General features: G+C 38.9%; 1 protein-coding gene across 5 annotated transcripts in view; it reads left to right on the forward strand.

The window, feature by feature from the left end:
• Window positions 1-13,885, forward strand: part of CHN1 (chimerin 1) — a 202,106-nt gene that overhangs the window by 166,557 nt on the left and 21,664 nt on the right. For all 5 annotated transcript variants that reach the window (XM_070803164.1, XM_070803162.1, XM_070803165.1 and 2 more), the window contains one exon: window positions 12,902-12,986. In XM_070803164.1, coding sequence (XP_070659265.1) covers window positions 12,902-12,986 — 85 coding nt within the window. The remainder of the gene's footprint in view (window positions 1-12,901; window positions 12,987-13,885) is intronic.

Here is a 13,885-nt window from a genome sequence, read left to right on the forward strand (position 1 = left end):
CAACAGGCTGAATAATTACTGAAATTCACCCTAGGCTGAGCATAGTTTTGCCCACCTGAGAGTAGAAGTGGAAAGACATCATAATAGATGAGGCATTGTTTTACAAGTTGTCAGGATGGTATCATCTTAGGAGTATGATTACATTACCAGTAGACTAAAGGCTGCAGTGAGGAAAGAAAGGGAAGCTGTTTAAAACAATCCAAATGGAATCTCTAGAGATAAAAAAACATGCCTGAAATTTAGAATACACTGGATGGTGTTAATAGCATACTAGGTAGCAGAGAAGACGAAGATTATTGAACCAGAAGACTCAGTAATAAAAATATCCAAAATGGAGGACAGAGACCCGGGGCAGGGGGTGGGGGCCCAGCATCAGAGACCAGTGGGACAGTATCCATCTACCTTAGGTGCAACTGGAGTCAGAAGACGCAATGGTGGGAGGTCATGGGGTAAAACAATTATTTGAAGCTGTAATTACCAAGAATTGTGTACATTTGATGAAAACCCACAGATCCAAGAAGTGCTATGAGCACCAAATAGAAAAAACATGAAAACACCACTAGGCACATCATAATCAAATTGCTGAAAACCAGTGCTAAAGAGAAAATTGTAAGAGCAGCAGAGAAACAAAGAGAACACCAGGTTATGGGTAAGAAATTTTCTTCCTAAAGTGGTACTCTGCTTCAGCCTGAGAGGTGAAGTTTTAATCCCTTACATATGGTAAAATATGTACAAGATGTCTCTAGGCTCTGGAAATTAAACGTGTATTTGGTTTCTCTTGAATTTTATTTTCACACTCCATTTTCATTATGTATTTGTAGTTTTATGGTTTTATAGGACCTTAAATGTGCACACTCACAACTAGAAATAGGATGTACATTTTTTTAGAAGAAGAGGTTAACATCTTTAAAGATTATTTCAGTGTAGGAAAAATATGTCAACAGAAGAAGCGTATTTTGCTCTGTCACTAGTACTGCATAGATGGAGGAGCCTGGTAGGCTATAGTCCATGGGGTCTCAGAGAGTCCGACACGACTGAGCAACTTCACTTTCACTTCACTAGTTCTGTTGGGAAGTGGGGAGAATACATACAGATGCTGAAAGACAGCAAAATTCTCATCAGTAATTATGCAAAACAAGGGAATAACATCTTTACTCAACAATAATAATAAAACTATATTCTAGAATAACTGTATTCTGCAAAAAATCTTTCAAATATGAAGACACAATATTTTTTAAACAACAACAAAAAAATACCCTGAGTGATTCCATCACCAAGAGACCTATAAAAAAGAAAAATAATACCAGATGGAAATTTAGGTCTGTACAAAACAATAAAGAATGCCAGAAATACTAAACATGTAGGTAAGTGTAAAAATATGTTTTTCCATCATTTTAGTGTTTTTTTTTTTAATTAATTTACTGTTTAAAGCAAAAATAGTAATATGTAGTTTGCCCAAGTAACACAAATTACAATAGCATAAAGTATAGGGTCGGAAAGTGGAAATGTACTGTTGTAAGATACACTATACATGAGGTGGTATAATATTGTTTGAAGGTAGACTATAATATTGTTAAAGATGTATATGGTAAACCTTAGAACAAACTCTAAAGATTAAAAGTTATAAGCTAATAGTGTAGACAGAATGGATTCATAAAAAGTATGCAAGAAAAAAATGCAAATGAAATATATAGAAAACAAAAGCGAGATGACAATTTAAAGCCAATTATATTGAGAGCTACACTAAATGGAACTAAACTACACAGTCCGTTAAAAGAGAGAGGTTGTTGTCAGATTGGATTTAAAAACCAAGATGCAACTATATTCTGTCCACAAGAAACCCACTTTAAAGAGACAGAGAAATAAAAAGATTTATCATATAAACAGTAATTCAAAGAAAGTTCAAATGGCTATACTTAAACATAGTAGTTTTCAGAACTAGAAGTATTATTGGCAGTAAAAAGGGTAAAATTCATCAGGAGGACATAGTTTAAAATTTATATGCACCTAATATCACAGATTCAAAATACATAAAGCAGCAACTGAAAAGTGAAATGGGCAGGTCCACAATTACAGATGGAGATCTCTGCACTTATCTCACAGTGATAGGACAGACAGACAAATAGAACAGACGTGAAATCAGTAAGGATTTAGAAGGCTTGAACAACAGTATCAAACGTGGTATTTGCAGAGGATTCTACTTGGCAACAGAGAAGGCAATGGCACCCTACTCCAGTACTCTTGCCTGGAAAATCCCATGGACGGAGGAGCCTGGTAGGCTGCCGTCCATGGGGTCGCTAAGAGTCAGACATGACTGAGCGACTTCACTTTCACTTTTCACTTTCATGCATTGGAGAAGGCAATGGCAACCCACTCCAGTGTTCTTGCCTGGAGAATCCCAGGGACGGGGGAGCCTGGTGGGCTGCCGTCTGTGGGGTTGCACAGAGTCAGACATGACTGAAGAGACTTAGTAGTAGTAGTAGTAGTAGTAGCTACTTGGCAACAGCAGAATACACAGACTATTCAAATGAACATGAAAGGTTTACACCAAGATAGACAATATTCTGGGCCATAAAAAAGTGTCAATAAATATAAAAGGATTGAAATCATATAAAGCATATCCTCTTACCACAACAGAATTAAATTCAAAATCTGAAAATGTTTCCACATGTTTAGAAATTAAACAACTTACTATTAAATAACTCATGAATTAAAGAAGTGATCATAGGAACATTAGAAAATATTTTAGCCTGAATAAGAGGAAAACTACAACATACCAAAATTCTTTGGAATGTGGCTAAAATAGTGCTTAAATTTAACTTTGTACCATTAAATGCCTATTTTGGGGGGGAAAGGTCAAATTAATTAGCTAAACTTTGACCTTAGGAAACTAGAAAAAGAAGACCCAATTAACCTGATAGAAAAACAGTAGAGAAAATTTGGATCTCTTTTACTAGAGCTTTAAAAAGAGTTTGACCTACATAGAATTTTTTGTGCATTTTAGTGAAACCTTTTCCAGGTGATTAGAGGAATATTCATAATAAAACAACAAACTGCTTCAGGTGACATTTTTACAACTATAAGCCAAAGAGAGATTGAAACCTGGCTTTGAGGAACTGTGACTATTATTAGTACAGACTTGGCTTTGAGAAATTGCAGATCATAAGATAATGTGGATTAGTCTGAGCTTTTTTGTCTCTTAGTGTTGAGTTTACATCCTATAACGTGGTATAGAGATTATCTGTCACTCAGCTGTGGATGGTACAGTGGTTTTTATTGCACAACCTAGTTGATTCATTTATTGTATTTTCCTATTATCCTTTGATAATACGACTTTAGGAGATTGATATTTTGAAGTGTTGATTTTTCCCTACTGATATTTAAATGCAACATTAGTCCAAGTAATGAATCTAAACTTTCAAAGTAGAAGTGTTTTAGGTACGGTGTTCGACATTTTAAAACTTTTTAACCATAGTTCAGTTTAGAGACAAAGCTCTCATTAGAGCTCCTATAAAAAGAAATTAAAAGAAATTTGCTTCTGAAACTTGAAAAACGGCTGAACATTAAATTATAGGTTCTATAATGCTTTAAACACCCATATTTTAGAATGGAAAGTTTTTAAATTACTGGGTGATATTTATTGTTACATCATTTATTACGCAAACTTCACCTTGTAATGTGATAAATAAATGCCTTGAGTAGTTTGGTGTTTCCACTGCCTGATTCCTGGATTTCAAGTTGATGGCTCTGTGTAAGGGGCCAGTCTGGCAGCTTAGAACATTGACACCAGAAACTGTGTTTTAGCACTGATGAAGTTGTATATGAGCCTAAGCTAGAGAAGGCAATGGCACCCCACTCCAGTACTCTTGCCTGGAAAATCCCATGGACGGAGGAGCCTGGTAGGCTGCAGTCCATGGGGTCGTGAAGAGTCGGGCGCGACTGAGCGACTTCACTTTCACGTTTCACTTTGATGCACAGGAGAAGGAAATGGTAACCCACTCCAGTATTCTTTCCTGGAGAATCCCAGGGACAGAGTAGCCTGGTGGACTGCCGTCTATGGGGTCACACAGAGTTGGACACGACTGAAGCAACTTAGCAGCATGAACCTAAGCAAGTTCACTTGTCTGTACCACATTAACTCAGCTGTAATTTTAGAGATATTTCTCCCTCACTGGGATAGTGTTGATGTGGAAAGATAGATCATGAAGGAAGCCATAAAGAAATTTAAACTTTGTTAACAAGGCCCAAGAGGGTGACAGAGGATGAGATGGTTAAATAGCATCACCAACTCAATTGACATGAATTTGAGCAAACTCTAGGAGATGGTGAAGGACAGGGAAGCCTGGTGTGCTGCAGTCCATGGCGTCGCAAAGAGTTGGACATGACTTAGCAACTGAACAACAAGACCTTGTATAGGATTGTGGTGAATGGACTGTGTGACTAGAATTGATAATACATTATTTTTTCTGTACATGCTTATGTTTAAAGAATTGTTTTATATACCTTTTAATAAAAATCATTTGTATGTTTTACATGTGGAATCAGAACTAAATTATTAATAGTGTCCTGATAATTGTCTTAATAGTAAAGCATGGCTAGTGTTGTAGTCTGACCATGTTACGATAGCTTTTGCCTATAGTTATTTCTCATATTTAGGGGGATACCACTGATGGGTGATATGACCAAGGTATGACCAGGAGTCTCACGATACCTCCCTCAATTCTGAACAGTTTTCTCACTCTTGAAACCTAAGGTTACTGAGTTTTCTGTCCTTTGTCCTCCTTTCACAGAGATACATACCTCTGACGGTATTAACTGCTTGTGTGGTGAAGTGAGTACCTCACAGCCCCTGCACGATCGTGGGTAGTAGCCAGGTGTGGACGCTGTTAGCACCTGGACACCTGGCAAAAGGGACATTTGCCCAGTGCTTCCATGCACACAGAACCCCCTTGAGGTTGGCCAGAGGCTGTGCCCCTCCTCCTACACCAGGCATCCTCCAGCCCCAAGCATTGCTTGAGGCCACATTTCAGCATGTGCTCCAGGCACTCCTCCTGCCTTTCCTGCCCTGGGCACCACCTTACAGTAGAACAAGTCGGGAGGCACGGCCAGTGCCATGTCAGTGCTGCTGGCTTAACCATACCCAAACCTTACTGTTTGGTATAGACTTTTCCTGAAGAACGTTAAGACCACTCATAGTTTAAATAACAAGGCAAGAAGTACTGCTCTGATACTAAAAGAAAAAAAGTGTTAGTCGCTCAGTTGTGTTCCATTCTTTGTGACCCCATGGACTGTAGCCTGCCAGGCTTCTCTGTCCATGGGATTCTTCTCCAGGCAAGAATACTGGAGTAGGTAGCTATTCCTTTCTCCAGGGGATCTTCCTGACCCAGGGATCAAACCCAGGTCTCCTGCATTGAAGGCAGATTCTTTACCACTAAGCCACCAGGAAGCTATAATACTAAAGATACTCCTATTTTTAAGTTCCCCCTCCCTCCCATTTTTTTTTCCCCCTGCAGGGTACCTCTGTACAGTTTTAAGTGTTTGTTGCTAATGATAATAGCCAATGTTCTGCAGTCTCGTCTCATTATTTAGTATCAATCAAAATATACCTTAACCACAAAGAAGTCAAATTAGGACCAAAATTCTAAATCCCAGACCTTTGGGATCAAAATTAAGCCATCTCAGGAAGACTAAAATTGGCTACTTAAAAGAGTACATTCAGGTGCCCTAAAGATAAAAATGAAAAGAAAAAAAAAAAGCCTTTCGTGCCCAGCTGCCTGCCTACCTACATTCCTTTCGTTTTGATTTTGATCATCTGTTCTCTCCCTTCGTTGCCTAATATCACACTGGAGAACTGACTCATCAGAGCCTCCCAAATGAAGAGCGGCAGCTGAAATGTCATTCCCACCTTTCCAGGCAAAATTTCATTTCCCCTAATGTTCTTATCGCCTCCAACATAGTTTATATTTGCAGCAGGCTTTGCAGGCACTCTCCTTGGCTGTTTGCATTCATGCTTATTTCTAGAGGTAGTGTTACGGCTTGGGAGGAATAATGAAGATGTGATTTTTTCTTTCTGTTGCCATAGCATAGAATTCTTTTCTGCTGTTTCTGTTACTGACATTCAAACTGGAGATGTGAACGTCAGAAACCTGAGAAGCAGACGTGCTGGTTTTCTTATGGAAACCAGGGTTCGTGTTAATGTGACGGTAGGCCCAGTTAAAAACCGCTTCAGATTATCTAGATTGATACCCAGGAGACACAGGGCCCTTGGCCTGTGCCATGTGGACCCCGCAGGAGCCCACCCATCTCACTCCCTGTCTCCTTTTCAGCCTGTTTCTGCCCGTTACCCACCCTGTGACAGACATGTTAGGTCCTCTAGTTAATACAGTCTCTCATCTTCGTTTTTAAGGTGATTGATGTGACAGGAGGTATTCACAGGTGAGAGCAGTCTCAGATGCCATGTAATACAGTTGTCTTTTTTCCAGTTGCAAGAGAAGAGGTCCTTAAAGCAAGTTGCTCTGCCCTTTGTTCATGGCAGTATAATTCATGCCATGTACTGCGTCACTTTCATTTGTCAAGATGTACCAAAGGCTTTTGGCCTAGGAAAAAATACCTGTGGCCAGGTTAAAAGGTAGCTTTCCTCAGGACCATCTCTGACCTCACTAACACCGTTACATGCTGACACTGATTGGGATCAAAACATTCCCCCAAGGAATCCCTTTTTTACAAATTAATCAAGTGATTGGTTTAAATAACCAAAAGGAAGAAACAGTGCCATTTATAAAGGAATTGGTTATTTTCCCACCTTATAAAGCCAGCATATGTCATTAAGGTCATACAGTGCACAACAGAAGCTGAGGTGCCCTCTGCTTATAAGAAATAGTAAATAGAGACTAAAGAATGTTACAGAATAAAGCATGATGCTACTAACACATTCTTTTTCACAGGACCAGTATCCCTCAGCCTTAGCTATAAGAAGCACAGACAAGGAGCCAGAAGTTTGGTGGGTTTGGTTTGATTTGGTTTGATTTGTTAATGCCTTCAAGAGGAAGATAGGTGATACATTTTCTTGATCTACATCCAGCGCTAGCAAAGTTACCTTATCAGATTTCCCGGTTTACAACTAAGAATTAGTGGTTGGAAAAGGGAAAAGGGTTAGGAAGAGAGAAAAAGAGCTGACAGCCTTGGAGAATAAGAAGAAACAGGAAAACTAAAACACAGACTTATATAAACATAAAAATCTGGGACAATTTACAAAAATTCCCTAAAAAATTACACATGGAAAATGTCACTTAATGAGTGTCTGTTCGTTGTGTTATGAAGACGTCAGTAATCTTGATTCCCTGAGTGCTGACCTGTGCGGATGTCTAAGACTGTTTGCTGTATACGACAGGGCATCTCAGGCACAAGCCATTCTCTTTTATAACCTAGCGCTTGCCTGAGCTCCTTGTGAACCACTCAGGCCTCCTTTCTTCCAGATTCCAGCCTAGCTCTCTCTTAGCATACTCCTAAGCAGAAAGAACCTCCAAGATGCAACTTTTGACCTTTTAATTATTGTATTTTGAATGTCCATTACATTTCTGATTAAATCATTCTGAGACGGGTAGTCAGAATACAACCGTGTCTAGTAAGCAGAATTATCTGCAGGTGTCAGTGCCCTGGAGCTTCGTCTGCAGGCGTAACGAGGGCCCTGTTTCTGTGGTGCCAGATAGAGCAGAACAACTGGAAATCATACAGCTATTCTAAGTTGTACAGTTTGTACAATTGTTAAAGGTATCTTTTTTTGAATCAGTAAAATATGTGATATAAACATCATTGCTAATGTAAAACTGCATATAAAATAAAACATTCAGATAAAGCTCAAATGTAACACAATCACCCTTTTTAAAAGAAAGTGTGGGACTCTGTGGGAGAGGGAGAGGGTGGGAAGATTTGGGAGAATGGCATTGAAACATGTATACTATCATGTATGAAACGAGTCGCCAGTCCAGGTTCAATGCACGATGCTGGATGCTTGGGGCTGGTGCACTGGGACGACCCAGAGGGATGGTATGGGGAGGGAGGAGGGAGGAGGGCTCAGGATGGGGAACACATGTATACCTGTGGCAGATTCATTTTGATATTTGGCAAAACCAATACAATATTGTAAAGTTTAAAAATAAAATTAAAAAACAACAACAAAAAAAACAAATGACAAGAAAAAGAATTTTGCCAAGAAGGGGGAAAAAAAAAAAAAAAGTGTGCATCACTTTTTCTTTAATGCACTTTACACTGTTACAGCAGTGATATGATTATAATGCCATCCAGGAAAGAGACTTGCTTTCAAGTACAGCAGCCCTTCTCCGAATTTCTGACCAGTTCCAGTTCCTATTCCCCACTTTTTCTAAACTTCATTTGCTTCATGACTGAACTTCCTTCCTAACACAACAGCAGCTAAACTGTCAAGTATGCACTCCCTTAGCCTTCTGGGTCCTGGGCTCCCACTGCTGCTCTGCAGAGCCATCCTCTCCCCTTACCCTTGGCCCTCCCACCTCGGGGAAGAGGAAGAGTCATCTGCTCTTACTCAGAGCTAGTCCCTCTGCCCTGGTCCCATCTCCACTAGGTGCCCACAGGAAACTTACTCCACGAGCTACCTCCTCTGTCTCCATCCTTTCCGCTCTTCCCCCTCCCACCTTACTCCCAGACCTGTTCCTCTGCTTCTGTTCCCCTGTTAATGCCATTTTTCCTCATCAGCAGGCCCCAAAGCCTAAGACTTGGCCCCCGTCCTCCTCCTCTCCCTTGCCTGTGACTCAATCCGTTACCAAGTCCTACTGACCCTGCCTCCGCGCTCTCAGTCAGCACTGCCTGAGTTCAGGTCCACATCATCCAGCACCTGAACCACTGCTGTAGCAGCCTGCCTGGTCTGTCTTCCTCCAGCCTTGATCCCTTAACTGTGTCACTTTCCTTAAAAATCTTCAGTGGCCCTGCATTGCTGACTGAACAAAGTATACGTTTGCATGTATGGAAGAGGCCCCATGTGCCCCTCTCCACTCCTGCCACGCCAGTCACTCCCACCCCACCCACACTGAACTGCCTCACAGTCCTCTAAACATCCAGTTGTTTCGCTCCTGGTGTGTCTCTGATTTCCTTGGAGCAGCCTTTCCTAATGCATCCTCTGACACACACAACCCCATTTAAGCCTGATTGTGCTCACCCGGAAGCCTCAACTCATTCATCTTAACCAAGCAACGCCCCTCCCCAGCTGCCCTTATACTTTGCAGACACTTTCAGAAGAGGCTTTTCATGTTGTATTTAGCAGGAGAAACCTATGGTGAATTCCTTGAGCCAACATTTCAAAAAAATTTTGTATGTCATCACTTAATGTTTGTAAATGATTAATTCATGAATGATGTCCATTTGTTTTGATAACCTTTAGGAGGATCAAAGAGACACAAAGACTACAATATTCAATTTTTACAAGTACAATCCAGTGTCATTAGGAAAGTCAAAAAATTTAAGAAATAATAATTTTTAGATACAAAAATTCAAAAGGAAATTCATTTAAATCCTGTTACACAAATACTAGTTTAGCAAGCTTCTGGTGCTTCAAGACCTACTTCTAGAACTATTTCCTTGAGAGCTATACAACCTGCCTTACAAGTGGTTTAAGAAAACAAAATTAAAACCACCACCACCACTAAAACCATCCCCAGGTGGCAAGATGCCTTTATAAAAACCTGTCCGAGAAGGAACTGAATCAAGAACAATTTCCTAAAGGTTGCTTTCTGAGATGCATGTGTGATCCTGATTAGAGAACACTGGGCCATGGGTCAGTGAAACTGTTTCTTCAGCATATGTGATATGAAGAGACGGCACACGGCTTTCAGAAGGCCACATTCACTACCGCTTTGTGAAGGCGAAGCAGGGAATTGGGTCTGTAACATCTCAGTACCCAGCGCCGTTTGCCAAGAGCCCTTCTTTGTTCCAGTGATTTACACACCAGTGGAACTTAAACACCTTTTGTTGTGAATAACGGCAGGGACAAACCCAGGACTTCTGCACTCTTCTAGTCCAGTTTATTAACCTTACCAAGTTAAGTGAAACTGGATTATCCTGAGATTGCCTCTAAAAATAACTTCACAGTTCTATAGCTATTTTGTGACTATATAATTTTTAAAATATGAGTCAGTGCTATTTCACTCATATGCCTCAGATTAAAAGCAAGATTGCATACTTTATCCAGTTTTATTCACTCAGAGGAACATAGGAAAAAACAAAGACATCAGACACTATCTGGATGTTAATCTTGGGCTCAGCTTCAGGAACTCCAGGAAATGCTTTCAGTTTGCAGGCTCTGAACATCATTAACAACCCAGAAGCAACTGTGTCTGCATTCCTGACACTTCCATAAAAAACATAGACAGGATTATGGCCGCCTTTTTTTTTACCCCCCCCCCCCCAAAATCAACACAAAGTTTTGTATTTGAGCTCACTTGGCAGCTACCAGAGCCACAAGTACATACCTGCTTGGAATGAACCCTGGTTTATCCACTGTTGCCTTATATGGATATTTTGGCCAGCAGTAGTATTTTGAATTTTAATATACCATATTTCATTGATTCTACTACATGTTTTTGTTTTTTGTTTTTTTCAACATCTCTGAAATTGGGATGAAGCTTATAATCAGTGGCATGCCTTAAGTTAATTGGTGATTTCTCTACATGGAATATATGTATCTTACATTCAGGTTAAGTCTTATGTTCAGTGGCATCTTAAGTTTGAAGTTTATATATATATTTGTATCAGTCTTAAAAATCACTTACCAGTAAACAAGTGAGACCTAATTAAACTTAAAAGCTTTTCCACAGCAAACAAAACCATAAACAAAATTAAAAAACAACATACATGAGAGGAGAAAATATCTGCAAATGAAGTGACCAGCAAAGAATTAATTTCCAAAACATACCAACAGCTCGTACAGCTCTATCAAAAACAAACAATCCAATCAAGAACTAGGCAGAGGACCTAAATAGACCTTTCTGCAAAGAAGAAATACAGATAGCCAAAACACATATGAAAAGATGCTCAATATTGCTAATTATTAGAGAAATGCCAATCAAAGCTACAGTGAGGTACCACCTCACTCGGGTCAAAATGGCATCCTTAAAATGCCTATAAACAATAAATGCTGGAGAGGGGTTAGAGAAAAGGCAACCATCCTATACTGTTGGTGGGAATGTAAATTGGTGCAGCCACTATAAAGAATAGTATGGAGGGTCCTTAAAAATCTACAAATAGAGCTACCATGTGACCCAGCAGTCCCACTCCTGGGCATATATCCAGAGAAAGCCATAATTCAAAAAGATACAAGAATCCCAATGTTCATTGCAGTAGTATATATACAATATCCAAGACATGGAAGCAAGTTAAATGTCCATTGACAGAGGAATGGATAAAGAAGATGCAGTACATACTTATAGTGGGATACTACTCGGTCATAAAGAATGAAATAATGCCACTTGCAACAACATGGATGAACCTAGAGATTATCGTACTGAGTGAAGCCAGACAAATGTATGATACCCTTTATATGTGAAATCTAAAAGAAAAAAAAAAAGACACAAATGAATTTATTTCCGAAACAGAAACTCACAGACACAGAATACAATTTTATGGTTACCAAAGCGGAAAGGGGGCCAGGGGAGGGATAAATCAGGAGGCTGGGATTAACATGTACACACCACTATGTATAAAATAGGTAAACAACAAAAAGCAAAAACAAAGCAAAAAAAAAAAAAATCACTTGGTTTCTAAGACCAATTCAGTACATAAACAGAACAGCAGTAAAAGTGACAATATTAGCTGTAATTTCATTGTTTCATTATAGTGTCATTGTTTGCAAATCATATTGTCACATTATGGTTTTGACTCTTGTATTACTATTGTCTGCTGGAGGAAATCATATATATAAGAAATTATCTCAAGTAAATGTAATTGATGCAGATCAGTAACTTCCTTGTTCCCTCTCCCTTTTCTTCTAACCTGTTTCTTGAATACATTTTCAGCCAATATTTGCTCAGAAGTCTTAAAGTGTTAATATTCAAGATATTTTTTCCTTTATTCTTTAATGTTCAGGATTTGGATGTATTGTTTTTCTATTCTACCAGTGTTTTTCATCTGGCTTAAGCTAAAATGGCTTCTCTTTCCTATGCATAAAGTCTATAGGTATCTTAGTGTTTGAATTCTTTGGGGGTTCCTTTCTTAGGGATAAAAGAATCTACTGCAGTAAAATTTTTATGAGCTGGGAAGATGAGTGAGTAATTACTGTACTCAAACAGGGATTCTGATTAACTGTAACTTCTGTAGTTTCTAAAATATATTTTCTTTGCTAACATAGTAAGTATCAAAATAGTTTTGAACAGAAATTGGTCCTTTTTGATTATTCTGTTGTGACCAGTCACTAAATATCACCTTCAACACCCATGGCCCCAACTGTGATCACAGAGAACAGAAGGAGGATCATCCAACAAAATCCTTACAGGATCCAGACAGACTTTACATCACTCCTCCTCCTCCTCCTCCTCCTCCTCCTCCGTGCTGTAGCGCTCAGAATACGCCAGTGCTTGTATAACATGTAGATGAAACTGCTTACAGCTGGAGGGAACCAGTTGGAAAGTTCCACTGTAAAAACTGTTTTCAAAAGTAAATCACAGGATATTGGCTTGATTTATCACCATTTCTAAAACAAAGAGAAAATCAAGCTCTGAAAGAAACTTTAAATGCTTAGTTCCACTCAACCAAGGTTTTTGTAAATGTAACCGTACTGTGCCTCTTCACACTAACCGTGACTTGCGTATGAGTGCTTTGAAGGGAAATAATCTCATGTATGGTTTCCCCCGGCCACTGTGTCACTACTCTTTTTCAGGTCCACACATTCAGAGGGCCACACTGGTGTGAATACTGTGCCAACTTCATGTGGGGGCTCATTGCTCAGGGAGTGAAATGTGCAGGTAAGAGCTCGTCCCCTTTCTCTTTATTGAGTAAGACATGAAGTTATAAGGAATAACTTAGGAGGAGACTGGCTGTTAGGCGCATAAAATGGGCTGAATCCCTATTTGCTCTTAACATGCAATAGGCCATTGACATCTCAGGCATCCCCTTTGGATATTGATATTTTATCTGCCTTTAACCTTCCTGTACTTAATGGGCAGCAGTCTGGTCCATTAAAAAGAGGGAAGTCATCTTGTTCAGAAAGTCTGATAAAAGGAGGTAAAAGTAAGGCAGTTAAATTTGCCTTGCCTTTGATGTTGCAGTAACTAAATTTGTAAAAATGATTTTTTTTTAAAAGCAATGTACAGGGACCTATGATTGTTGCCTTAGAAACTGAATTTTAAAAAGCTTGTTAAGCTGAATTGTCCTTACTAAATTTTGTGAAATCAAATTGAAGCTTTAAAAACCTGTGAATTTATCTTCAAAGATGATTATCATATTTTGAAAAACCACTTAGTCACTGATACTTTGTTTTTGATATTTTGAAAGCTTGAATTTGCCAAATCCTTTTTATAACATATGACCATAGTATTTTAGATTTAAATTTAGAAACTTGTAAGATTTCCACATAAATAACCAACTCAGGGATTTATTGAAATGCTTTATGAAATAAGTGTTACTGAAATCATGTGAACTTCATTTGTATATAACAACTATACTGAGTACTGGCCATTTACTCAACTGCTCTAAATTCTGGCACAGACTTAAAAATTATTATTTGTTTCAAGTGTGTGATATTAGGTCATAGAAGTTTCTGCTATTTAAATTTTAAAGCTAAAAAATATGTTCTTACATGTTTTTTGCATGAAGTTTAACTGTAAATATGTATATGAAGAGTAAAGTATTTTGAAGGTAACTG

Source organism: Bos indicus, chromosome 2 (assembly GCF_029378745.1).
Source record: "Bos indicus isolate NIAB-ARS_2022 breed Sahiwal x Tharparkar chromosome 2, NIAB-ARS_B.indTharparkar_mat_pri_1.0, whole genome shotgun sequence".
Lineage (NCBI taxonomy): Eukaryota > Metazoa > Chordata > Mammalia > Artiodactyla > Bovidae > Bos > Bos indicus.